The sequence below is a fragment of the Epinephelus lanceolatus genome, chromosome 2 (assembly GCF_041903045.1).
Source record: "Epinephelus lanceolatus isolate andai-2023 chromosome 2, ASM4190304v1, whole genome shotgun sequence".
Taxonomy (NCBI): domain Eukaryota; kingdom Metazoa; phylum Chordata; class Actinopteri; order Perciformes; family Serranidae; genus Epinephelus; species Epinephelus lanceolatus.
In genome coordinates, this window is record NC_135735.1 from 4,564,821 (window position 1) to 4,592,759 (window position 27,939).

Here is a 27,939-nt window from a genome sequence, read left to right on the forward strand (position 1 = left end):
GAATACAGATCTCTGATATAACAATAAATACTTACTGTGACCATGTTTAAAAACACTAAACATTGTGCAAAATATTGTCAATCAGCAGCTTCAGTCCAAAAGAATCTGTATCAGGAAATGTATGGATAAATGTACATGTCATGACAGAGAGAAGTCGACTGACTGAATGTGGAAAAACTGAGACATATTATTGAAATTGCACTTATTTTTCATATGACATCTCAGGCTGTTCGACTGTTTTATAACAGGATGAACAGCTACTTGTAATGTACTTGTAATTCTTTACACCAAAAAAGGGAAAATATTGGAGCTGATGGTACTTATAGGTCATTGTGTGATGGTTTTATTGGTCCCGCCCGCTGGAGATCAAACTGTGCTATATGTGGCCCATGAACAACAATGACTTTGAAACTCCTGCTGTAGCAGGTCCTAAATTGTGATAATCACTCACTAATAAACACATTAAGGTGACCAAGAGGTGGTACACTTACTGCAGACCGACCATTAGCATTAGATCTTTGTAGCATTTTCCCTTAATGAGCATCTTTTTAAATGTAAAAAGTCGGTTGCAGTTTTCTTGCCCCCCTCTGGGTGGTGCCCTTTGCAGCCACCTACATTGCCTTTAAGCGCTGCTTAAGTGAAAACACCCTCAACCAAGGTTTTGTACACTGATAGTGGTGAGCACAGTGTCAGCAGCTGATCCCCAGAAAGAACAACAGGTTCCTGAGTGTCTCTTTGATAATATTATGCCTAAATAGTAGTCCCTCTAAAGAAAACATGCCCCGTCATATCATTATATGTATACGTTCTTGTTCTTCACCTTTCCCAACAATCCTTTGGTTGCTGTGTGCAGAAACACATGCATTTGTTCAGCAACTTCACCAGGCTTATTGTATAAAAGAATGAGGCACAAAGTACATTTCATTTTCTTTATTCAGAATTTCTATTTAAATACAAAACTAATGTGAGAAAAATGCAGAGACAGATGTGTTTCCCATGTGTGATAATAAACAAACTCTCACTCAAAACTCTCACTCATGTTGGTAAAAAAAAGTTAAAGTTGACACTTTCTGTTACAGTACTAACATGTTACTGGCAAGGTAAATATTACCTCATCTGGGACAGGAAACAGTTCCTTCCAACATCTGAAAGGGAAGGCACATTCTCCTCAGCAGAGAGAACATTCGTACTGATCACACCAGGTTTGAATCAGCGCTTGGAATTAGAAACATAAAGTATCTGCAAACATCGGCTACTCAACAGTTACAAAAGTAAACAGTAGTTCTTTCTCAGACCTCCTCACATTGTCTACTGCAGGGAGAGTTGATGAGATTTTAATTGAACTCACATGAAAAATCATATTGTTGATTAATCACTATGTTTTGCACAGGTTTAAGACATGACGGGCAAACAAAAGGATCATTATAACGACTGGAGCATTTTTTCGAAAACTCTGCAGTTGAGGGACGTCCAACACAGCTGACAATCGATCAATGATCAACCACTATTTGTGCAGTAAAAAAGTTACTCATTGTGTTCTGTATGGGGGCCCATACAGACTGGGGCTGCCCTGGATTTCCCCCTTAATTACTGTAGTAAAAATCACATACATACACCGGCCACTTTATTAGGTTCACCTGTTCAACTGCTCTTTAACACAAATAGCTAATCAGCCAATCACATGGCAGCAAGTCAATACATTTAGTCATGTAAACATGATGAAGACGAGCTGCTGAAGTTCAAATGGAGCATCAGAATGATGAAGAAAGGTGATTGAAGTGACTTTGAACGTGGCATGGTTGTTGGTGCCAGACGGGCTGCTCTGAGTATTTACTGGGATTTTCAGCACAACCATCTCTAGGGTTTACAGAGGATGGTCCCAAAAAGAGCAAATATCCAGTGAGCCAAAATGCCTTGTTGATGCCAGAGGTCAGAGGAGAATGGCCAGACTGGTTCAAGATGATAGAAAGGCAACAGGAAGTCAAATAAGCACTTGTTCCAACCAAGGTGTGCAGAAGAGCATCTCTGAAGCAACAACACCTTGTCCAACCTTGAAGCAGATGGGCTACAGCAGCAGAAGACCACACCAGGTGCCACTCCTGTCAGCTAACAACAGGAAACTGAGGCTACAATTCACACGGGTTTTCTCACCAAAACTGGACAATAGAAGATTGGAAAAACCACATTCAGATGGAAGCATGGATCCATCCTGCCTTGTATCAACGCTTCAGGCTGCTGCTGGTGGTGTAATGGTGTGGGGGAGATTTTCTTAGTACCAACTGAGCATGGTTTAAACACCACAGCCTACCTGAGTATTGTTGCTGAGCGTGTCCATCCCTTTATGACCACAGTGTACCCATCTTCTGATGGCTACTTCCAGCAGGATAACGCACCATGTCACAAAGCTCACATCATCTCAAACATGACAATGAGTTCACTGTACTCCAATGGCCTCCACAGTCACCAGATCTCAGTCCAATAGAGCACCTTTGGGATGTGCTGGAACGGGAGATTCTCATCATGGATGTGCAGCCGACAAATCTGCAGCAACTCTGTGATATCATCATGTCAATATGGACCAAAGTCTCTGAGGAATGTTTCCAGCACCTTGTTGAATCTACGGCACCAAGAATTAAAAAGGGGGTCCAACCTGGTACCAGCAAGGTGTACCTAATAAAGTGGCTGGTGACTGTACTGATGTCTGGGGGAACTTAATAAATCAGAATAAATTATTGGAAAATTATTATAAAAATAAAAATAAAACTGAGCATTAGTGGTTTTGAAGCTGTTGAGTAAAGCCTATCATCACCTACAGCACATCATAGTACAGGTGAACAAACGCTGACTCTCTGGGCTCTGACACACTCTGGCACAGACTAACTGATATATCGGCCTAACCCTAATCTCAACACCATGACTGAAGACAAAGAAGGGAGCGTGCTGGTGGGAGAGAAGTGTGATGTGAAGGGCAGTGCAGAGCGCTGGACGAATCACAGGGTTTCACTCAGTTTGATTGTCACTGCTTTCACCTCCGAGTACTCGGCCAGAGCGTACTCTCCTCTGAGAGGACAGAGATGACACAGGAGGCAGGTTAGAGAGGACACAGTAAAAAACTCAAGATCATGAAAAATTAAGAAACACTGATGGTTCTTACAGCTCTCTTCCGTTGCCGGACATCTTGTACCCTCCGAAGGGAGTCTGGGCGTGAAAAGCGTTATAGCAGTTTATCCTGAACAGAAGAAATGGTTTGATTTTATTTGTTGTCAGCTCTCTGTTTAAAGGTTACTTCCCCCACTAAATGACCATTTGTATATCAATTAATCTCCACCTTACCTTTGTTTTTCTCGCTTCACTCCACGACGAAGGGAGAATCCAAAAAAGGCGAACATTCTTCATGAACTGACGTAAACAGGTACCACATTTAACAAAAGCAGACTATGCCCCGGGGCCTCCTACCAGTGGGACGTGCCTGGAACACCTCTAACAGGAGGCGCCCAGGAGGATCCTGAACAGATGCCCGAACCACCTGAACTGACCCCATTCGACATGAAGGAGCAGCGACTCCACTACTCCTTCCCTACCCTATCTCTAAGGCTGAGCCCAGACACCCTTTGCAGGAAACTCATTTTGGCCGCTTGTATCTGCGACCTCATTCTTTCAGTCACTACCCAGAGCTCATGACCATAGGTGAGGGGTTGAGATGTAGAGTTGTTATATAACGGCATAAGGGATATCGGCAAAAATCCAATATTGTGCATCCCCAGATGATACTGCATGAACTGTGTGAGAGTTTATATACGGATGTTTTAATATAGTTATGCTACTGTTAAACGTGGTCCCTGTTCATGAAGAATGTTCGCCTTTTTTTTTTTTTTTTTGGATTCTCTGTTCACTGTGGAGGTTTTTTTCTTCATAAATTCAAGGTAACACACAGTGAGTAAATGTTAGTAATGCTAGTTACTCTTTAAATATGGAGCTGGAGTCAGGACACGGTTAGCCAAGCTCAGCCTAAGGACTGGGACCAGGGACTTACCAGACAGTACCAGTCTCCAGGGCTGCAGACACAGACAGAGCTCTGTCCATACTGGATGTGAAGACCGCTGACACCAGACCGTACTGTGAGCTGTTTGCTCTGTCGATGGCCTCCTGCTGGCTTTTAAAGCTGAATATACACTGCACTGGACCAAAGATCTGAGAGGGGACAGATAAATCAAATTAATATGTTTGCTGACCTCTCTGACTGACATTCACATAAAATAAAAAAACATAAATGTGTCATATGAACAGAAAAGAAAAGCTAGACTGGTTAAATAAATACTGAATGAAACTGTACAGTCCAATATGATGATGTGTGACAGTACGCCAGATGTGCAAACATAGAAGAATACAAACAACAGAGCAGCTGTGAGGTTAGTGGTTGTGATGGTAGCATGACAGGTGATACTGATGCATGTCAGTGATACCAGTGTCATGTCAAGAAAATGATTTCCAAAACCAGAGGATGAGCCAGGGCTCTAATTTAGAGCTTATTTAGAGATAAAAATATTCAGATGAACCTCGATATCAGCAGATTTCAGTATATGTTTGCTATAAAATCCTTAGTCCCAACCAGGTCTCCAGGAAGTGCACCGGGCTCTGAAGCCAATTTCTCATAGTGGCTGAACAGTAAAATTACAATTTCTGCGTCCGTCACGTGATGCCATGAGGCCCAAAAAGACTTTTTCCCATTTACTTACATTGGGAGGGAGGGTTGAGCGTCAAACCCCCACGAAATGACTTGTTTCACTATCAGAATTTGATCCATTCAGTCCGATAACATTTCTAAAGTCTAGAAGAGCTGCAGATTAAATCATTTTATTCATGGATACCCATTCAAGCAAACTGGAAGTGGCCATCCCAACCGGCAGAAGTCTGTAGTGCCCCTGCTCTGTGGGCCCAATGATGCAGAAGCAGTGCAGATCACCTGTCAGTTTTTTACGTGGCGGTTAAACATTTTTGGCTTTGTGTGCCACTGAGCAACTTTCACAGGAATGAACAAGATCCAGCCTTCAACATTCAATCTCTTTTTGTACATCCTAGGCACCAGCCCGTGAACACACCCAAAGGATCCCATACGCCATGGCATTGAAGGAGGTTCATTCATTTCAGTGGAACCATCACAGCTGGATGGGATGCACACAAAAAACCCAGAAAAATCAAGGATGATTGAAGTAATTAATCACTCAAAGTCAAAATCATGAGATAATATGTTAAACTTCTTAGTTGGTGTAATTTGGGGGATTTGTTCTAGTATTTTTTACTAATCTCATAATTTTGAATTTCACTGTCAGAAACAGGCTTCCACACAACTAAGCAACACATTTACTTCTCCTCCTGCGTGTGCAGCTCCTCATCAGTGCTGACTGCAGCGTGTCTCTCTGCACTGTCCATGGTGCAATTACAGTGCAGTTCCACAGGGTGTCAGTCACACACCGACACCATCCTCGTCCCAGTCTGTGTCTGATTCATTGGTACTGAACTGAAACAAGTCGTACCTCTTCCTTGGCGATGCGCATGTGGTCTTTGACCCCAGAGAAGATGGTGGGCTGAATGAAAAGGCCCTTCTCGCCCAAAGCTGCTCCTCCATACTCCAGCCTGGCTCCCTCCTGCTTCCCACTTTCTATCAGATCCATGATCTTGTCAAACTGCTGTCGGTCGATCTGGAGTCAACATCAAGAGAGTAAGAAGAAAAGATAAGGAGACGGGTTTTAAATACGGGAATCCTAAATTTAGGAACTGATTTACTGAACTTGGATGTGAACTTTAGACAGAGCCAGGCTGTTTCCACCTGCTCCCAGTATTTTCCTGAACCAGGCTAACAATGTCCAGACTCCAAATCCGTACTTCCTACCTGTGGCCCGTGTGATGTCTTGGGGTCCAGCGGGTCTCCTATCAGAATCTTCTTGGCGTTTTCTATGCTGCGACGCACAAACTCCTCATAAATACTTTCCTCCACAAAGACACGTGACGCAGCCGTGCAGCACTGACCCTGGTTATACAAAGCTCCTTTCTGGGTTTCCTCCACAGCCAGCTGCACTGTACACACACACACACACACACACATAAAAATTGCAGTATTTATTAGTATAACAAACACATACTGTCTGCCATCAGTTAAATGACAGATCATATTACATATGAATGGTTCAGTAGTAGCTGCACTGTACAGGCCAGTTTATCCTGCTACTGTTTCTTCTGCTGCTCTGTACTGACAGCGCTGTCTCTGCAGCCCCTCAAGCTACAGTATCTGTTTTTGATAGTGTGACAGTCGCTGAGATCTTCACCTTATAGTTGTGAGATGGCACAAAAAGCTGAGTTGTACAGATGAAAGATGAGACTCTCATGTTTCAATATTCCTGAGTAGTAAAGACAGGTAGTGAAACGCCCGGGGCTGCAGAGGTGTGAAGTAACCATGTAACAGGTCACACTGTGACTCCAGTGCACGCTGGAATATTCAACATACAACATCTTTATGTTGCATTTACTGATGTAAAGATGACAGAGACACAGAGTGTGTTCACTTACAGTCACAGTCAGCAAACACAATGCTGGGGTTCTTCCCTCCCAGCTCCAGAGTCACTCTCTTCAGATTACTTTTGGCTGACGCTTCTTTGATCAGCTGGCCAACCTGCACGCATGAGGGCACACAGAGTCATACAAAGAACCTTTTGAGGAACTCAGGAACTTCACTGGGACTAAAATCAGTTCATGTACAGTAGTTTACATAAAGATATTCCCAGCATGCTGCCCATCGCTGAATGGCCACAAACAGTCGACACGGCTGCTTCAACTTGTGTCCAGCTTCACTCACAGAGCAAGGAAGTGCAGCAAGAGTGGTACACGTATTGAAAAGGGACGAACATTTCTTATAATGTTTTTAATGATAAAAACAATATTATGTGGTCAGCTTCCTGAACCGTTTAAGTCAGTGGTTCTCAAATGGTGTGCCGTGGCACAAATCCAGGTGTGCTGTGGGAATTCGTAATAACCACACATTATTACAGCAATATTGAACTGGGCCTGTACAAAAAGTTATGAATACATTTTTAATTGACTGTATGAATATGAAATGGTATAGTCATATTTCTGGTGAGGTGCACAACAGGCTACGGTGCACCTCACCAGAAATGTAACTACAAGTTGCAGCGATGCAGACCTCCTGTCTATCTTTGTAAGCTGACACCATTTCCCTCAGTAGAAACGTAGCTTTTATTTACTTTAATCTCACAGATAAGAAACAATAAATTGTGAAGACAATAAAGCCTCCACTAAAATAGCATTTTAAGTCTTGTGTGTGATTTATCCTGGCTGAAATATGAGCAGAGGAAATCTCCGCTCCTTGCTAGACTAATTTATACAATGTAAAATGCCATAGGCTTGTGCTAATAACGTTAGCATGTTGTATTTGTTTGGAAAACGTGTTTAGTATAAGACAGTTGTTTTGTCAGTGAACCTTGTGAGTTGTAATGGAGCCGAATTTTTTAACGTCACCTTTGTTAAATGTTGCTGTTGTTGAAATTGTCTCTATTAAGCCATGTTTAATGTGTGTTTTGGGTGTGTTATCTATCAACTAAACTTTACCGGACTTCACAGAAACTCCGCCGCTGACTAGAGTTTTGGAGGTTTAACTGCAGAGTGACACAGACACATCCCTGCATAAATATAAATGCTCACAACGGCGTAGGCTACATGCGTGTGCTACGGTGTAGGGTCTGCTGCACAAGTATAAATCCCCCTTAATCTATGCACATGGGGGTACGCTTCTACGCAGAGCCTACATAAAAGGCCATTAATTCAACGCAAAAGTATAAACTCTGCTTCGGTTGTACAACTAACCAAAGTCAAAAAAAGAAATCATTACTAGCAGCACTCGACCACTTCAATGGCGTCTGGATTCTTTATCAAAGAAGTACACACCTCTGTAGAGCCAGTGAAGGCCACTTTGTTGATGTCCATGTGGCTGGCGATGGCTGCTCCTGCTGTGGGACCAAACCCTGGAACTATGTTCACAACTCCTGGAGGGAACCCTGCCTGAAACGGCAACCCAGAGAGCAGAGAGTGATTTATCTTCCCATTGACGAGCAACTCCTACTATAGGGTTAAAAACATCTGATCCATTTGGCTAGTTCATGGTAGGTTCAGTATTCCTTTTATAAACTGTCTGTATGACCACTCTGTGATTATGTCTAGTGACGGACAGCGACCTGTGGGAGTCTGTGAGCCTCACAGAGTTAAAGTGTTCACTGTCTCCCCTGCTGCGAACAGTCACTAAACATTTCGAAGCAGAGCAGTTTAATCACACGAGAAGCAGGATTTTCCACAAGAATACAGGCCCAGAATCTGTTCAAGAAGATGACTGTGAGACGTTTGAAGTCTCTCAGCCTAACATCAGACCTCTTTGATGAGCGATCCAACGTGGAGGGCTGTGAGGGGGGTCTGCTCTGCTGGCTTGATGACCACAGTGTTTCCACAGCTCAGGGCTGGCGCTATCTTCCACATGAACATCAGCAGAGGAAAGTTCCACTGGCATAGACAGAAGAACACATGTTAGCTGATCTCGGCTTTCAATGTGTAACAGCACAAGTCAGGTTAATGCACACTGACACAAACAAAAGGCACGGTTAGACCACGATTCAAGCTCTACTCAGAGGTAAACTGAACTTTCCCCCCTCTATTGGACTGATAGAAAGTTATTTAACAAGTCATCGTACATACCATAACTTTGCTTTTCATTATTATTCAACTTATAAATATTATAAAGGTTAATCTGCGACAGGGCCATGGGCTAACATGAGCTGATGGGTCACTAATAACCTCCATTCCTCCAATGGCAGAGCCAAACTATTTTCAAATGTGTGAGAAGTCTGTAAGCCAAATTCAAAATATTATTTCTAGTCTCACTCCACCTTCTGATGGATCAGCTGATAGATCACATGACTCCTTTGTGTGCAACCAGTTGGCAAATCTCGTTCAGGGCGCCCTATTTAAATTGCTCTGGCCTGCCTACTGTTGCTGCTTCCTCTGAGAGGTGTGCTCTCTCTGCCTCAGGCTTTCCGTGTAGGTGCATGGAAGGGCAGAGAGGTGTGCGCTCTCTGCCTGACTGTACGTTCAAACCAACAGCGACCAGAGCTTCCAAAACGGCGGAAGTCATTAATTTTCAATGAGAGCCTGGCGACTTGGGTGACTTGGACTACCTGGTTGTCAGCCACGTGTCTTGTGCGACCAAAGCAACCGGAGGGGGTCCGGAGGGGAGTTAAAACTAGTTTTACTTTATGGTAACGAGCTCTGATGTGGTTTGGCAACAACCAATCGGAATGCTGACGTGCATCGATGAAGCGGGTCCCAGAGAACAAGCCACATAACTTTGGTTCCTACAGCACACTTGTTATGACAATGGATATCGAGAGGTTGATTACTTGCGTTCGCGCCCACTCAGTCCTTTATAATGTGTCGCTGTTTGGTCACAGAGACCAAAATAAAAAGATTGAGGCTTGGGACCGCGTCGCAGAGGTGGTTGGTTGGTCTGGTGAGTTTTAAGTTTGAACATACAGTTAGGCTTTCTGTGTAGGTGCATGGAAGGGCAGAGAGGTGTGCTCTCTCCGGCTTAGGCTTTCTGTGTAGGCCTGAGGAAAGGCAGAGAGGCCCCAAAACAGGGCCATACCGCCAAATATAATACTGCAAATGGAAATAAAGTTTTCTTTGACAAAAGTGTTCCCAATTGAAATGATTTAATTGAGAGGCTCTTCCAGATTTTCGAACACGTGATCAGACTGAATGTGTTGTGATGCTTTAAACAAATATATTAAAACAAATGTATCCACTCATTAACAGACTCATCTTTTAAAATGGAAGTGGCATCTTGTGACAGAGCCGGAAGTTGTAATTCCACGTTTGGCCACTATGTAAAATAAACACATCACATCAGTACAACACCGCAAATTGACATTGTCTTCCTTCAACAACAAATGCACGTGGTTATGTTTTGCCAATATACACACGTGGTTGGATTTAGGAGAAAAGAACAGAGTTTGGCTTTTTATGGGAAGCAAACACCTCTCTCCCAGGTGAAACTCAGTGGTTGTTGGATGATGATGACATCCCCACTTTGACCTGTCGTCATGGCTCCCCCTTGCAGCAGCATGTTTGTTGGACCTCATCAATCTCTAGTTGTGGAAGCAGTTGCTGTTTGTGGAACACTGGGCTAGGAGTTGGTTCTTTGTCAGTGTAGATGTTGGGTTTCGAAGCATCTATATATCCCACAACCTCTGCATGTCACCCCTCTCGCTGGGGTTACATGTATAGTAGCAATCCAACAGGTCCAGATTCTCTGCTCTAGTCCATCTATGTCTTGTTTCAGTAGCCCATTTCTCATTAGGTTGTCTTGGTTCCTCAGCAACTGACACAGACCTTGTTGACTTGGGCGACTGAGCCGGTATGACTCTTGTGTTTGTGGTTTCTCTCATCCAGACTGGATATGTGTTACCCTACAGGCACGTAATAACCTGTTGTCAACTCTGTGTCTTATGCACGTCTCGGCCTCCCGTTCATGGCGATGCAGCGCTGGATAACAATCACCACTCTCAGCTGCATGTTATGCACATCTGTCCCACTGCTGGGGAGGCAGAAACAAACACTGCCAACAAAGTTGCCTGCGGCCTCTCTTTCTCTCCCTCTCTTATTGTCCATCCCTCTCTCACGTGCACTTTCTCTTCCCCAGTTCTCCATTGTTCTGTCACTCCTCCTCTCCCTCTATCATGCCCCCCCTGTTTCTCTCTCTTTCTCTGTTGGTTCAGGGAATGTTAAGAAGTTACAGCCTGGTGGGTCAGGTCGGGAAAAGAATCAAAGCTCTAACTCAAACCTTTCTGAAGCCGGAATCATGGGGCTGAATCCAACAATTCTTGTAACTGTAGCAGTTGGCCAGGTGTGTAGCCCTGTCCGAATAGGGTTTAGACTGCCTTGCTAAACCTGCTGCCGTCTTTACCTGGTCGAGGATGAGCAGCAGAAAGTAATCACATAACCACAAACCAGTTGCTCTACAGTGAAGCTGCCCCCTGGACACACTGGGCAGAGGCATTATTAAAGTTTTTGGATGAAAACAGTAGCTTGTTTTTGTCATTCTCTCATCACTGCAACAGTCTCCAATGGAAATAATAATGACATGAGAGGCACAAAGTGGGGCTAATAATCCAAACAACACACACATTACCAGTTCTTTGTTTTGTCCAGAAAAAAAATCCACTTTTTCACTTGGATATTGGTCTGCAGAGAATATACAAGATAATAAAAGGAGCCTTAAATCATTAGGACTGGAGGTGATTCAAAGTTAGCAAATTCAGAAAAGAGGTCATTTATTTTCCAGTTGCTCATTTCCATGCTGGAAATCAGTGGACAACTAATTGGGCACTCAAACCCAAATTAGAAAGCAATGCATGTGAGTGCTGCATGTTTATTGTTTAGGCATTGTTAACTTTTACAACACTTTGGAAACACTCACAGCCATTAAGGGATCCTGGGATCACAAGTGGGAGAAGAAGGTTTCCTGTTTTCCTCTGAGTATGACTCACGCTGCGTGTGCGCCAGCAGTGCTTTCAGTAATTACACAACGTCCTTCAGAATAAATTTCACTTTTATGATATAATCTCCCATGTCAAACAACAGCCGTTTTGTTCCTTTGTTACCAAAGCAACATTCGAGGTTATAGGCTCATGCTCAAAGATAAAAACTGAATGGCTTTATTCTGTCATGATGCTGAAATTATGCATATGTGTCTGTCTGGATCTGAGACAAAGTGCAACACGATACATCCGAACACCAAAAGTTGCCCCACCCTAGATCTGATGAAGTTATAATCAAAAGAGACAAAAATACATATATTCCAATGTGTGAAAGTGAATCCAAGCTGCACAGGACCAGAGCTGTGTGTTCCTGTGAGAATAGCCCCGGAGGGATTAACAGAGAGGAGGTCTTGTTTAGAGAGAGCAAAGATTAAGATAAGGTTTCTGGTACACTTACCAGGGTTTCATTTCATCCTCACATCCAGACAGTGCATTCAAACTGCCTTGCTAGCACTACACGTTTATGATCACTGCTCCTCTGGAAAGTTAGGTTCAGTTTTTAGTGGTTCTCATTAAGCCTGAGTATTGTCCCAAGACAGTCAGAGACATTAGCTGTGTAGATAATAGAACCATTCACTGCTGTGACCTGCTGAAGTTTAATCTTAGCACTCTTGTAAAATTCACCTAAATTCACCAAAAACGCCTATCCAAGGCATACCCAGAGGAAATTACAAGCTGTTCTTTCATTCTTCCATTTTTAGTACATGTACATGCATGGCCTCATTTGAAAGGTCACACTGACGTAGAGCTGCCCCCACACAGTCCACCTAACGTTAGGCGACCAGAAAGGTCATTAATCGGCATGATTTCACTGGGCGCTTAGTCGCAGAAAACAAACATGACACTCTATTGTCAACCTATATGGCTGGACTATGTGGGACTTTAATTTGAAAGGACAGACACAGGAAGTGTCCACGCTCAGCAGTCAGACAGGAGTCAGGTTAATTTCCAGGGCTGGTACCTGCGGTTATTCCACAGGCTAGTTAATAACATGTCGGGCAGGAAATCCAAAGTGTGGGATCATTTTGAGAAGGTGAAGGACGAACCCAAGGTGATATGTAAACTCATCTTCATTGGTCGACTACAAACATGACGTATCATCTGAAACATGGAAGTAGCTACATGCCCATTAGCCCACAGCGTCATTAACAGGCGGCTCGCTCAGTGTGTGACGTGCACTTGGAGATAAAATATAGGCCTATATTAATGAAGGTTCATTAGTACGGTTTTGTATTTCTCTGTAATGTAGCACAGTGTTAACAATGTTACTGATACTATTCTTTCTCACACCTTCAACTCAAACCACTGTGTTGCCCCGCCCAAAATATACAATTTAATAATTAATGTCGTAAACATGCGGGCGACTAGTCAAATAATGGCCCTACATGATGACTACTGGTCGGCTAGGAAAATTCTTACTCGAGGGCAGCCCTAAGTTCCAAGTTGGGAAATGCACTTGTGCCCATGCATGACCAGATGAGAATATCTTTATCAATTTTATCTGAATGTACCGTTCAGTTATCCAGAGCAGCGCACTCTCAGAGTGGCAGAGCGCACTCTGGACACTCTGTCTGTGGAGACGGAGCAGCAGAGCGCCGAGCGGAGTGAATGTGAAGTGAAGTGTGCGTTGCACATGTGAGCATTTTTGATGATGGCCTCCGTCCAGTCCTTTGGTCTTATCACATTTAACCATAGTTGTCTTTGTTTTTGTTGACGGGCAGTGGCGGCTGGTTTTGAGCCATGACTCCTATTCTGGCTCCCAGTAACACAACAAGACAAACACATTTTAACACTCCTATGGAGCCTACAGCCCTGTAGGGAGGTTTTGCCTTCAGCTTATAAACTGACGTCATTGTGACATCGGCCATCAAAGGGTCTATAACGTTTTCTTTAGGAATAGATGTGTATGGCAATAGGCCTGTCTGGTTCTCAGTGCGTCATGTGACCAAGATGGTGCTCCTGGAGGCTTGGACCTTTCTCTGTACTGATCCACAGATGAAGCTGATTACTACGTTCTCTGACTGAGGAGAGGACAGCAAACATGCATAATGGTTTTTACTCAAACTGTCAAAGCATACCTTTAACTCTGATGTCATAGACTCAAAACACGTGTATGACGTACATGTACACAGAGAAAGAGTACAGCAGAGCCTTGTACCACAGCACACAGGCCTATCAGAGGTTGGGATCACAATAGTGTGTTGGCCTCAAGTAATAAATTAGATATTGTGCAATGTTCTGATTTTTAAATGCTTATTAGAAACAGATTGTGTTACAGCAGAACAGTCAGGCATCCTGATGTACCTTTTATTAGATCCCCTCAACATCATACTTACTGTAACTGTATATGACAACAATATTATTTATTTTATTTACAGTGTGTATGGGCGTGTTTCATTTTTACACCATACCGGAATAATGAGAATGGTAATAAGAATTTCTATTATGTGTTATTGCTCATAAATTCAAACCAGATCTCCTCTGGACTTACTGGAATGATGGCTCCACATACGCCAACAGGTTCGTGTTTGGTTAAACACACAAAGTTTTCATCTGTAAAAGAGAGAGAGAAGAAACAGTACGATCAGTTGATCCACTTTACTCTAGGTGGGGGGGTTTATTCAAGCACTGCCAATACTACTTTTTAAAAATTCTGTTATTGCTTCAAGGTACACTTAAATTTCAAGGCAACTGGAGGTCAAGTAGTTGTTTGCACAAGTAAGATTGTTCAGTTAGTTTCAAAGTTAAAACATGAAGTTCAACCATCTGCTTTCACATAACTGACGTCTCATGCTGAGAGAGAAATCTGATGTGAGATGTTTGAAAACATCAAACTTCAACACCAGTTGTGTCTTCTGTTAAAGGTCCAGTGTGTTGGGTTTAGAAGGATATATTGGTAGAAATGGAATATATAATAATGAGTATAATTTCTTTAGTGTATGATCACCTGAAAATAAGAATTGTTATCATTATGTTTTATCTTAGAATGAGCCGTTTATATCTACATAGTGAGCAGGTCCTCGTCCATGGAGCTGGCCATGTTGCACCACTATGTTTCTACAGGAGCCCAGAACAGACAAACCAAACACTGGCTCTGGATAGGGCCATTTGCGTCTGCCGACTTAGTTAGCAGCCCCTCCGCAACGAGCAGTGTCAGAGAAACAGATTTTTTTGACATGAAACTGTTTTATTCAGTATTTTTACTGATTTAAATCACCAGGGGTTTCATTCATAAAACAATCAATAGGATCCATACTACAGAAAAAAGCCAAAAATGGTATGTGCCAAAATATAGTTCATAACTTTAACAATCAGGCTCCCACCTCACCATCTGTGTTGCCAATCACCCGTCCCCAAAATGTTCATGAGCATGGGTCAAAGTTTCTCCCATCACCTTTTGCATGGGTAGCAGCGTACGCCTCTTTTAGGCCTTGTTTTGTGCGTACGCAGTGTTTGTAAATGAGACCCCAGGTCTATTTGTTTGAGACCTCTGCGGATACTTCAGCTCCCGGTTAAAACCTCCTGAATGTCTGGATTAAAAACAAAGTGAGCACACGTTACTGAGCAGGTGCTGGGTTAGTGGCCCAGCTGCAACGTGCCACTGATATCGTATCGTCAAACAGTGCCAAGTGTAGATTTATTTTATTATATAAATTATTAATATTACAAATACAAATTAAACTTTGGGTAGCCTACTGTAGATGCATTTTGCTGCTGCAAAAAATGGCTGAAGTGAGGTGAACAGACTGAAATCTTACTTTAAAACTCACAGACTTTATCTTATTAGATAAAACAAAGTTTGTGGTGACAAAGTTTTCCTTTGAGGACACGATTTACAGTTGAAAAAAAGTAATAAATTGTTATATATTTTATTCAAAACAACAACTATGCCGCATTAATCCTAACCCACATCAACGTCATGTTTCAGTTTCCCTTACATTGTGCTCTTTAACTTTCTAATTCAAAGTGCAACACTTCTATTGTACTGTTAAGCCGTTTATACATCAATCCTTTAACAATGTCCCACCAGCACTAACAATGAGATCAACACTCCTACAGTTGTACTCTACATGGATGTGTCAGCAGATAACTGGTCAAACCTGGCCTCCCAGTCTGCACGCTGACCTTCTCCAGTTTCCCGTGTGACTGATCGCAGACTGGGAGACTCCCATCTCCAGCTGCCTTTATATTTGAGTCACTGGCTGAGTTCATGTTCAATCACAGCTAACTGAAGGTTAAATGCATCAAAGTCAGTGGGGAACGTCCTCATACGTCTTGGGGGAAGCGGCTGTCAGTGTGTAACACAAGATTCAAACGGACAGCCTGAGGGCGACTGTGGCTCTGAGAGGCTAACACCAAACTGACGGAGAGAATATCCTACTGTTCTGATGGACTTTAAATACACAGGGGTTAAAGAAGTATTTAGATCTCTTAAGGTACTTAAATCATTACAATATAATTCCTTTTTTTTATTAGTGTGATCTTTAGAAAAGTAGAAGAAGTCATTAGGTGTGTGTTATGTTGCTGCAACCCGTTCTTATTCCCAGTTTGTCAAATACTGAAGCTTTGTCACGCCCCTTGGCGACACACAGGGCACCCTTTAGGGTCTCTCTGTGATGCGCAGCTGAAGTTATGATGTTCGGATTTTCTCTTTCTTTATATGTACATCGGCAGAGGTCTCTTCCTCTCCAAAAACAAACAATTTAAAGCAGTGAAAACACTGAATAAAACAGTGTCATGTTAGAAAAATTAATGTCTCTGGGATGCAGTGAGGCTCGTCAGAGTTCAGCCACCAGACATTGACAATCATAAATTGACGGGTCCATGTCATTGGTTCAACATCCCATTAGTCCGACTGTCCGCGGTGCTGAACAGCTCGCAGCGGGCGTATGGTGCGCCGCGACCAGCTTGAGGCGGAGCAGGCTCACGGCTTATGTGTTTGCCACTTTCTTTTTCATTTTAACCCACACCATGATCTTTTCCTGACCCTAACCAAGTGGTTTTTGTGCCTAAACCTAACCAGACCTTAACCACAGGGCATCATGATGATTTTGTAACAGACTTCGGAACAATGAGTTTAATATGGTCGGAACAATGGGATGTCGGACCAATGAGCTGTCGAACCAATGGGCAGTTCCCAAATTAACTTCCAGTCAAATCTATGGCACAAACTTTCAGGAGATTTTTACCAGAGCCAATTATCCTCAGAGGTCTCTTCCTCTCTAAAACAAAGTGACCTGGTGATTTAAACCAGTATACACACTCATTACAGAGGGGCTTCTAACTACTGACAGAAAAAACCCAGACAGCGGGTGGCCCTATCAGAGCTTGTGTTTGATTTGTCCATTCTACGGAAACATGGCGGTGCAACATGTTGTACTTTGTGGAGGCAGACCTGCTGCCTATGTAGATATAAACAGCTCATTCTAGGGTTACAGAAACACAACAATTCTTATTTTCAGGTGATCATACATCTGCCAGTATATCCCCCTAAATCCTAAACACTGGACCTGTCAGCAGCCTTGGGAAACTAACTTGAGAAATCTCTAAGTTAGGATGGTTTTGTAACAGCTGAATTCCTATCCTAGGATAAGATAAGATTCTTTCCTAAATGAAGAAGGGAAACATGTTTCTGTAATACCAAAAATCCTGAATGTCATCCCAAACTGAGATAAGATAAGATTTAAAACTTAAATTTCTGTAACGAGGCCTCCTGCATCTTTGCTTGGTTTTTAACTCTTGGACTTTCTATTTATGTAATTTAATGTCCTGATTTTCATCATGTCAGATAAAGTAAACTCTCCTGGTGTATTCCTCATGATGACGCGGCTGATCTTTGAAGGTGAGCTGTCTCCCTACACACACAAACATCATGCAGCTGGGCCGACCTGGGAAAGTCAAGAAGCTAAGTCAAATTTGTCATTTTCAGTCAAATAAAAACTGAAAGCAGCCGAGCAAACACTTATTATGTCTGCAGTGCCACTCAGATAATTCCGATGCTGGGAATGAATGAAATGAAAAGTGAAAATGTTTGTTATCTATCATTGGCAGCGTCTAGGAATGCAGGTACTTTTGGTTTCGTTTGTGTGTTTCTTTCTCTCTCTGAGTTATTTACAACGGTGCTGACTGGAAATGAGCTGTTACATGTGACTGTATTCAGGCTCTTACTTTAAACTTACAAGAGAGAAACTTGTCCAGCATCTTGAATTATCAGTGAGTTGTCCCGACTTATCCAGAAAACATGGCTTCATCTGCATCCAATGAAAGTAGCGGTCCATACAGTAGCTCCACCACTGAATCATGTTTACAAAATTCCAGCCTCTATTCACAGCTCATGTGTGGCCTGCGACTGTTTTCTTATCAAACTACAACTCGGTTATGCGTCTCGTCTTGATGACTGGTCATGAAACTGTTCCAGTGTGACGGTGGGGATTACTGGCTGAGTGTCTGCCGGCTCGGCGAGGCGTTGAGCCAACACTGATTGTTAATCCTCACACACACTGTTGCACCTCACTGATTACTATCTCAGCCTCTTCCTCTTCCTTTTGTCCCGCCGTGCCTCACATCTCTCACCACTCTATTGGGATCTAATCGGGAGGAAAAGGCGAGCATGTTTTGTCTATGTGCTGTCCCGCAGAGGCAGAGGGGACGCAAAGTAGGATCTGACAGGAGGGGGAAGTATTAAGAGGCTGGATGAGATACCACCCAGGGCTGAGGACAATCCTGAGTCAGGACAAGTCACTTGCACTTTGGGTCATTAACTTGTTTCCTAACGGTGCGCTGGTCACAGAGCGACTGATGAGGCATAAAAATAAGTTCCCCATGTGTCTAGTGCACACTGGAAACTCATCCATGGCCCCTATTAATTATCTTGTGCACACTTTTAATTGTTTTTATTTATTTATTGATGTATACTCATTTAACATTGTTTTATATGGAGCTCATAAAGGAAACGAAAAGAAAAAACTGATGCACTTACATGTATGAGTGCAACCCAATCGCCAGAAAAAACATTGTACTTTTCTGCAAACCACAGATACATTAAATTTACACATGGAATCTTAATGTTTTTTCATGTTTCAGAAATTATGTGGTTAACGAGTGGTTAGGTTTAGGCACCAAAAAAAAAACACTTGGCAATGGTTAGGAAAACATCACGTTTTGGCTTAAAATACCCACTTTTGGTGGCACAATGCCAGCTGGACATGCAGCGATGTCTTGACAAAAAACAACCGCTTTTCATGACACTATCATGACAGAAAGGGCAGTGATGTCTTGACAAAGACAGACGCTTTTTATGGCACTTTCCCGACAGAAAAAGCAGTGATGTCTCTGTAAACTTTTGGTGGCACTATCCCAACTGGAAACGAATCAATGTCTTGGTAAAAAAAACTATCACGTTTAATGGTACTTTCCCGGCAGGAAAAGCAGTGACGTTTTGGCTAAAAAAACAACCTCTATCATGGCAAATGCAGCGATGACAAAAAAACCCAACAACTTTTGATGTCGCTATCCTGACTGGAAACGCTGTGCTGTCTTGGGAAAATGCAACTGCTTTTCATGGCACTATCCCAACAGAAAAAGCAGTGACGTCTCTGTAATAGCAACAACATTTGGTGGCACTATCCCAACTGGAAACACGTCGATGGTAAAAAACAATCACTTTTTATGGCACTTTCCCGGCAGGAAAAGCAGTGATGTTTTGGTACAAAAAAAACAACCTCTTTTTGTGGCACTGTCATGGCAGGAAGTGCAGCGATGACAAAAACACAACAACTTTTGATGTCACCATCCTGACTGGAAACGCTGTGATGTCTTGGTAAAACACAACTGCTTTTTGTGGCAGTATCATGGCAGGAAGCACAGTTATCTCTCAACAAAAAACAACTGCTTTTTGTGGCACTTTCCCAGCTGGAAATGCTGCACTATCTCAAGAAAATAAAACAACTGCTTTTCATGGCACTTTTTGTGGGGAAAAAAAACAGCATCAGATTAGTATAAACACCACATTTGGTGCCTAAAAATGCTTGTAAAACAGTGTCTGATTTCTAAATCACAACCTCCACCTCCAGATGACAAAGTCAGCTCATATACTACATCACTTTAAAAATGTTAATATGAAATGTACAAATGTTATGTATTCGTGGTTTGCAGAAACATACAATGGCAACATTTCCTTCAAGTCTATTTTCCTCATATTTACAGTGATTGTGTACTGAACTCTGAGTGCTGCCAAAATGCAGGTGACCAACACAGCAATAGTCTTTAGGTGTTTGGTGTTGCTGTGTGGTTGTCTTTGTTGTCTGTTTGTGTATTTCATGGAGCACCTCAAGTCCCAAAAGGTTATATATTTTTATTCAGTGTGCACAGGTTATCTTCTTATGTGTACAAGATAATTAACTTGTGTGCACAAAATAAATAAATTCCCTTTTGGGGAATTATTGGGCTCTGCAGTATTGTTTTTAATAATGGCTGCATGTAGAAGTTTTTTCCCTCCTTATTATCACATTGTTCAAACCCTCACTGACACCACACACACAGACCTTTGTTGGCCATGATGGTTTCCTTTGTTGAACTCCTGACTGTTAGAATAAGATGACACACACACTCACCTACAGGCAGACTCTTTCCATGGATCTTGTCGGTCCAGCCTGCGTAGTAACGAAGCGTTTTGATGCTGCCGTCCAGGTCAATGAAGAAGGACTGCAGGAAAGGCTTCCCTGTGTCCAGAGTCTCCAGCGTCTGAACAATCAGGAAAAATAGCATCACTGTCCAACTGTGTCGTACATTTGGCTGAAATCTTGGCAAAGTTGTAACTGCTCTAAAGAAATGTGATTTGTCACTGTAACTTCAAATGACGCAAGAAAACAGACCAATTATGTATTTATAGTACAAGTATATTTAATGAGTTTTCAGAACATTTTCAACCATGTTTGTAGCAACTAAACAGGGTATTCTTAACAAGAACTCAGGACGGGTCCAGCTGTGTTTGTGGCAACAAACTGGGTATTTTAAGCCAAAACATGATCTTTTCCTAACCCTTACCTTGTTGTTTTTGTACTTAAACCTAACCAGTTTAATCACAGCATTGTCACAAAATAAAATTCAAATATTAAGTTCCATCATATCCACAACACATGAAATGTGTAAATGTTACATATCCATGGTTTGCAGAAACATACAATGGCAACATTTACACTGGAGCTTGGGTTGGTTGATCCCACTTTAAGATCGACTTTCTGCTTCCACTATGTCCTCCTGTTCTTTATCTGAACACAGTTTTCCAGTGAAATGAGGGATGATTTGCATCATTTCACCCAATTTCTGTTTAACCTCCAAATAAAGTGATTTGGAGAATCTGGATACACCTTGTTTGTGTAATTACTTGGCAACGGCAACGTTATCATAACTGATTAAATTGTTGTACACCACCGACCACCGTTCATAATCCATTTATAAATATTTATAATCCCTTTTAACTTGCAGGCATCTTCCTGCATAGTGCAGGTTGCCCAGAAATGTTCTGCCAGCTACAAACTGTTTTATTTGTGTTGTATAATGAGGGTCAGAATTCAGCACTGGTACCCAGTGGTTCCTGTTTATGGTACTTGACCCTCTCTGTAATAAAAAAAAAAAACAATTTCAGTTGCAAAAACTAAACGCAAGCTTCTCAGTATAAACATTGTTATTCATTTAAAGGTGTTAAAAATCACTGACTCTGGCATCATAAGTGATAAAGCACCATTCCGAAGTAAGTTATCAGTAACGTACAGAAACATTGTGCTGCTATAATGCCGGTGGTGTAGTGGAGGGTTTACGCAAGTATACAGGTTATGCCTACCTATTAGCCAAAAAGCCACTGGAATATATAGATGAGTGTATCCACTTCCTCCTTGGTAACCTACCCATCTACCTGGTGGTTCATCAACAACCACTACACAACTGTTAGGTCAGGTTTGGGTGGTTGATTAAGACATATTTTGGCAGGTTGGGCAGTGTGGATTGGCTCTCGCAATGAGCCAGGTTGGTGCGGGTATTAAAAATCTCTGACTCACACATCACCACTATCCAGTTTTGCAGTTTGCATTACAAATATTACAGCAAGTTTTGTCTGTGGTAAGTTTGAGAAAGTGTAACGTGTGTCGCTTTTGGTCCGCTATTGCCCTGACTCACTTTAACTTGAAAAAGCTGCAGGGGTGACGTTTTCTCACTCTCTCTTTTGCTGTATATTTAAGGGCCTGTCCCATTTCTACTCCTTAAATCTTCCACTTGGTATTGAGTCCTCGTTTGTGAGATAACCTTTGATGAGGGAAGTGAGAAATATTAGGGTAGAGATCTTTCCCTAAGAAATGGGACACCGCTTCATGCAAATCAGTGTGGCCGACGTGCAGGCATAGGTCACACATAGTAGCGACGCAATGAAAATGCCGGCTCCAGCGTTTGTGTTGTGGCGTGTGCTATGTTTATTCTTCTCTGTATGATGGATCAACAGAGGAGAAATGCTGAAAACAGGAGGCGCCTACGACGTCTTCTAGTTCTGATCGATTTTGTTCGGGTAAGTCGATTTGTTTAAATATTTTGACGCTGTTCTCAACGGAGTTGCTGATGAGTTTACGCTAGTCCAACCATCTGTTGTTTGTATAGCCTACATTCCGATCGCACAGTAACAAATTGTTTCCCAAAACTTGCCAAAGTTGCTGACTTTGCAAGGTGTTCTGGGAAATTTCATCTTCAACTTCGTTGAAAGTGTGGGTCAGGGCTCCCGTGGAATCTAGGGCGGGTTTTAAGTGTTGGAAACCAGTTCCACTACCTCAATTCTGTTTTGGGACACCACTAGTCTAAACATGAACACGCACAACCAAGTGCAAGTGGGTATTTCTAGGGGAAGTGTGGGTATTGGGACAGGCAGTGCTACAGCAAGTACCCTCTGCCTTAACATTTTAGGTACTAGATACTCAAACGGTAGATTGATTACACTGGAAGGTTAGTGTAAGGAGGTGATGGGATTGTTACCTGGAAACATTAAAAAGGCGCAGCAAGCGTTTTTTTTTACAAGTGGCATTCAACTTTGCCTTGTGTTTTGCAACCTGCAAAATGCTGTCTGTGTGATCGTGGCCTTAAAAGACACAAAACCTCCAAAAGGTCTGAGTGTCTTGCTCCTGTGTGGAAGAGGAGGTGGGGCCCTTTGCATGTGCCCAGAGACCCCTTCTCTCATAATCTGCCCATGGGTGGTGCCGATGTAATGCAGTTGGTACCCTTAAAAGTACCAAGTTCATTACCCCACTTAATGTTTAATATACCAGCAATTTAATACACAATAATAATTATTATAATATTACTGTAGTAGTGGTGAATTAATCTAGGGGGACAAAGACAGCGAGTGCATTAGACTGAAATATGTGGAGGGGTGCTGCAGTGGGACGTCAAACGGTGTACAGTGACTTGATAAAGACATGGCTTTGAGCCAAACGTGTAAAACTGAGTGTATAATCGATTACGTTAATGCTTAATAATGATCATGTATGAATCTGTCAGACATGATTAACATGGTATGACGTACCAACATCTACACAGAGTTTACTGGAGTTACTTGTGTTTGATTTTAAAAGGGAAAAGAAGAAGACATGGGGCTCTGCAGCTCAAGCGGATCCTGAAACCACAGTACCACTCTACTGTACCTTTAAATGGTCTGAATCTGGTCTTTATTTCCCCAAACATAGCTGGGAATTTAGTGTAATTAGCCATACCCTGCACACTACCACTCCAGAGCATGTTTGCAATTAGCAGTCACATGCAATCTGGTATTATTACTTCACTCACATCTGTAAGGGTTCATTTACAGATCTAAGTCTTAATGCAAGCTGGCAGCCAAACAGAGTGAACAGGCACAGCAACAGGGATTTCAGTCCAAACAATATCTGAAGGAGAGGCAGAGTAACATCCAGCAATCATTACGGAGAGAAAAAAGAGACCGGGGTGGGGTCACAGTGTGATGTCATGCAGTAATATACTGTAGGCCAGTCCCTGATATGAAGGAGTCAACATCGTGACAGCACATGGACATTTTTCAGCTGCAGGGAAATCCCACAAGTTTGTTGCTTATGAAACAGCACTTGCTTCCATAATTGAGATCTGTTGTTATGAATAATATCTGAGCCACAAGCAAAAAGAAACTGTTGTTCTTGTTCAGCTGAAACAGATTTGGAGCACGTAGTGTTAGTTAGCTGTGTGCTGGTCATTGAGGCGATATCTGTTTTTTACTGATCTGACACTGACTTAATGTGTAAACATGAAGGGAAAGAAAAGATTCAGCAAAGAGTAAATGTGTTGGTTAAGAGGTGGAGAGTGATTTAGCACATTTACTAAGATACTGCAAGTAACTACGTAGGCTACACTACTAATGTTCTTGTACTTTACTGGAGTATTTCCATTTTATGCTATGTACTCTCCTCTGAGAATCGCCACCTCAACATGGTGGAGGGGTTTGCGTGTCCCTGTGAACCTGGGAGCTGTGTTTTCGAGGCTAATAGTTGCTGGTAGGGTCTCTGAAGGTGAAGTGGTCCCAGAGGAGGAGCCAGTCTAAGAGCCGATTCAAGAAGACCCTGATGACACGGACTATTCAGACTTCGAGCACCTTGCCTGGAGCCAGACCTCAGGGGGAGATCGCCAGTGCATTGTGTGCCAGGTGGCAGGCAGGAGTGGCGTTCTGGACGTGCTGATCCCTGGTGTCGTGGATGCTATGTACTTTTTATCTAGTTACTCTAGTTACTAAACTTAATTGGCAGAATAAGATTTAAAAAATCCATAACAACCATAAAATATGATGCATTGTGATAGAGTAAAATAAACTACTCAGCAGTATATAAAAAACCTACAACCATTCCACCTAGAGCACATAGAACATCACAGTTTGAGCTGCAATGACTAAATGATTAGTTGTCAACTATTAAATCAATCGCCAACTAATTTGATAATAAATTAATCAGTTGTAATAATAAGTAAGTAAGAAATAATAAGTAATCTTTTATGGAAAAAGTCCAAATTCTTTGATGCCAGCTCTTAAAGGTGAATATTTTCTGGTTTCTTTCCTCCTCTATTACAGTATATATTTGTGCTGTGGACAACACAAGACATTTGAGGACGTCATCTTGGTTTTTTAGAAGCACTGATCGACATTTTTCACCATTTTCTGCCATTTTTCTGCCAAACAACATTTGATTAATCAGTTTGAGTAATTTTTAAGGAAAAGAAAGTCAAAATTTGCTAATTCTGGCTTCTTAAATGCGCATATCATCCAGTTTCTTCACTCTTTTATGACTGCATATCTTTGTGTTTTGGACAAAACAGGACATTTGAGGACATCATGTCGGGCTTTGGGACACACTGATCGACATTTTTCACCATTTTCTGCCATTTTGTAGACCAAGCAACATTTGATTAATCAGTGAGTAATTTTTAAGGGGGAAAAAAAGTCCAAATTCTTTGATTCCAGCTTGTTAAATGTGAATATTATCTGGTTTCTTTACTCCTCTGTGACAGCTGACTAAATATCTCTGGGCTGTGGACAAAACAAGACATTTGAGGACGTCATGTCGGGCTTTGAGAAACACATATCGACATTTTTCACCATTTTCTGACATTGAATTGACCAATCAACTTATAGATTAATAGAGAAAATGATCAGCAGATTAATCAACAATGAAAATACTTAGTTGCAGCCCTAAGTATAATGATGACAGGTAATGCATCAATAATAATAATCAAAAAATATAATATTTATGGCCACTCTGCTGCAAAATGAGCAGATACTTTTCAACCTTTAAGTACATTTAATTTACTTAAATATAGAATTCAAATACTTTTGAAATCAGTGAGCATGTTATCTTTCTGTAGTCAGCCTCAGAGTGATTAACAGTAATGTTTTCACTATAATCAATTCATAATATTGTTTCATGTATCCTGTAATATTGTTAGATTCTCTTGATAATATGATTTGATGTTAACTGAATGTCTCCATCGCTCCCTGATTACTTTTAATTAAGTTAATTTTCTTATAGATGATTCAGCTGAACAACAGGATGACACACTTAGTAACGCATATTCAGTTTTAATTAAAATCCATCTGCAATTCTTCAGCTGTGTAGGTCCATCGTAGTTTCAAAGAGAAACCAAGCAATACTTTAAATGTGAAAGTGAAATGGTCGCAGTGTGTGCGTCAGAACTATTCAGAACAGTCACGTCGTTAACAGCAGCAGTCTGCAGGAAACATGACGTCACTTTAGCCCAACATAAAGAGAAGTAGTGTGAATGAACCCACCGCCAGCAGGACCCGGTCCCTCTCCATCAGGTCAGCCAGCTTGTGCAGCAGCCTCCCGCGGCTGGACGCGTCCATCCTCCGCCACGGAGAGCCTCTCTGCCCGGCCGCCTTGGCTGCCTGCACCGCTTTATCCACATCTTCCTGCACAGAGACATAAGCAGAGTAATGCAGAGTAATGCAGGGCGATGTCACGACACAAAGGGTCTGCTGTACTGTAAAAACAACGGGCTGTGCGCACAACACATAGCCTACCTACAGACTGACTTTAATTTTCAGGGCCAGGTTCCAATAAGTAATTACATTTACTTCCCACTTTACTTTCATTTATTAAACGGTAAAAAGAGGTGTATAACTGCATTGCCAAAGCTATTTTGTGGATATAAAACGCTAAAGTGTAGATTAATTATATACCGAATTTTCTAAAATGTTCTTATCTATTTGATCAGGCTCTGATGTCATGCTGGATTTTATAGGTATTCTTCTGACAAAGCCAAAAAACTTAAATTATCAGATATTGAAATGTAGTTTGGCAAAAAGATTCTCCCCGTTGATTCAGAGCCAAAGGAGCTGCACTGCATTAGGCAAAAGTTCGTAAGCCATTTGATTGGGTTGTAAAGTCATGCTGAATTTCAAAGACAATCTTCTGACAAACTCCAAAAACCTTAAATTAACAGATATTTGAATGAAGTTTGGCATGGCAGATATACCATGTTTGGCAAAAGGTTCTTAACTATTTGATCAAGCTCTTATGTCACGCTTGATTTGAGAGACATTCCTGTGACAAACCCCAAAACCTTAAATAAACAGATATATAAATTAAATTTGGCAAAGAGTTTTCCCCATTGATTCAGAGCCAAAGCAGATATACAGAATTAGGCAAAAGTTCTTATCTATTTGATCAAGTTGTAATGTCATGCTGAATTTCAAAGATATTCCTCTGACAAACCCAAAAATCTTAAATTAACAGATATTTAAATGGAGTTTGGTATAAAGGTTTCCCCCATTGATGTAGAGCCAAAGCAGATACACAGAATTTGGCAAAAGGTTCTTATCTATTTGACCATGTTCTCATGTCAGGCTTGATTTTAGAGACATTCTTCTGGCAAACCCAAAAACATTAAATTAGCAGATATTTAAATGGAGTTTGGCATAAAGATGTTTCCTACTGATTTAGAGCCAAAGCAGTTGTAAAGAATTTGGCAAAACATTCTTATCTATTCAGTCAAGTTGTAATGTCATGTTGGATTTTAAAGGTATTCCTCGGACAAACCCAAAAAACAAATCTGGCAAAATGTTGGTTAGTTAAATCTTTTTAACCAACTTCTTATGTCAAGCTTGATTTCAGAGACATTTTTCTGACAAACTCAAAAATCTTAACAGATGTTGGAATGAAGTTTGGCAAAAAGACTTTTTGCTATTGATTTGGAGCAAAAACAGAAAACCAATGTTCATATAAGGTCCTTATCGTTCAGTGGTACAGTACATAGGCCTACACTAAGTTCAATTAATTATCATTATTATGTTATGTAATAAAATAAAGGCTGTAAGTGATGCATTCTTACTTTGTCTGCTTCTTCCACTTCACAGATTTTGACACCTGTTGCTGGGTTGAAAGTTGGAAACGTCCTTCCACTGCTGGATGTGTGCCATTCATTGTCAATAAAAATCTGTGGAAAGCAGAGTGTTTGCTTTGGTTTGTGCCTCAACTGACAATTTATTCAAAGTTAAAAAACACAGTGAGCATAAAAGCTTCCAACCCCACCTGCAGCAGCTGGTTTCTATGCAGAGCCTCCTTACCTTGGTGTGTCTGATCTCCTGGACTTTGACAGGCTGAGGAAAAGGCAAAGCTGGGATCCCTTCGGCCACTCCGTTCTCTGTCGTTCCGTTCTGTGCCATTCTGGGTCAGCAGTACAGTCCAGGGCCAGTCTGTCTGCTGCGACTACTCAACACTGCCGGCCCATCCTCTGG

General features: G+C 41.8%; 1 protein-coding gene across 1 annotated transcript; it reads right to left on the minus strand.

Moving 5' to 3' along the window:
- Positions 1–915: 915 nt before the first annotated feature.
- On the minus strand, positions 916–27,939 carry aldh1a3 (aldehyde dehydrogenase 1 family, member A3). The gene is made up of 13 exons (XM_033641368.2): positions 27,769–27,939; positions 27,534–27,638; positions 25,972–26,112; positions 20,267–20,396; positions 14,146–14,207; positions 8,434–8,562; positions 7,957–8,070; positions 6,565–6,667; positions 5,891–6,075; positions 5,535–5,699; positions 4,034–4,191; positions 3,155–3,229; positions 916–3,060 (listed from the first exon to the last, which is right to left on the minus strand). Exons 1-13 carry the CDS (start codon positions 27,865–27,867, stop codon positions 2,991–2,993), a joined length of 1,536 nt encoding a protein of 511 aa, XP_033497259.2. The 5' UTR covers positions 27,868–27,939; the 3' UTR covers positions 916–2,990.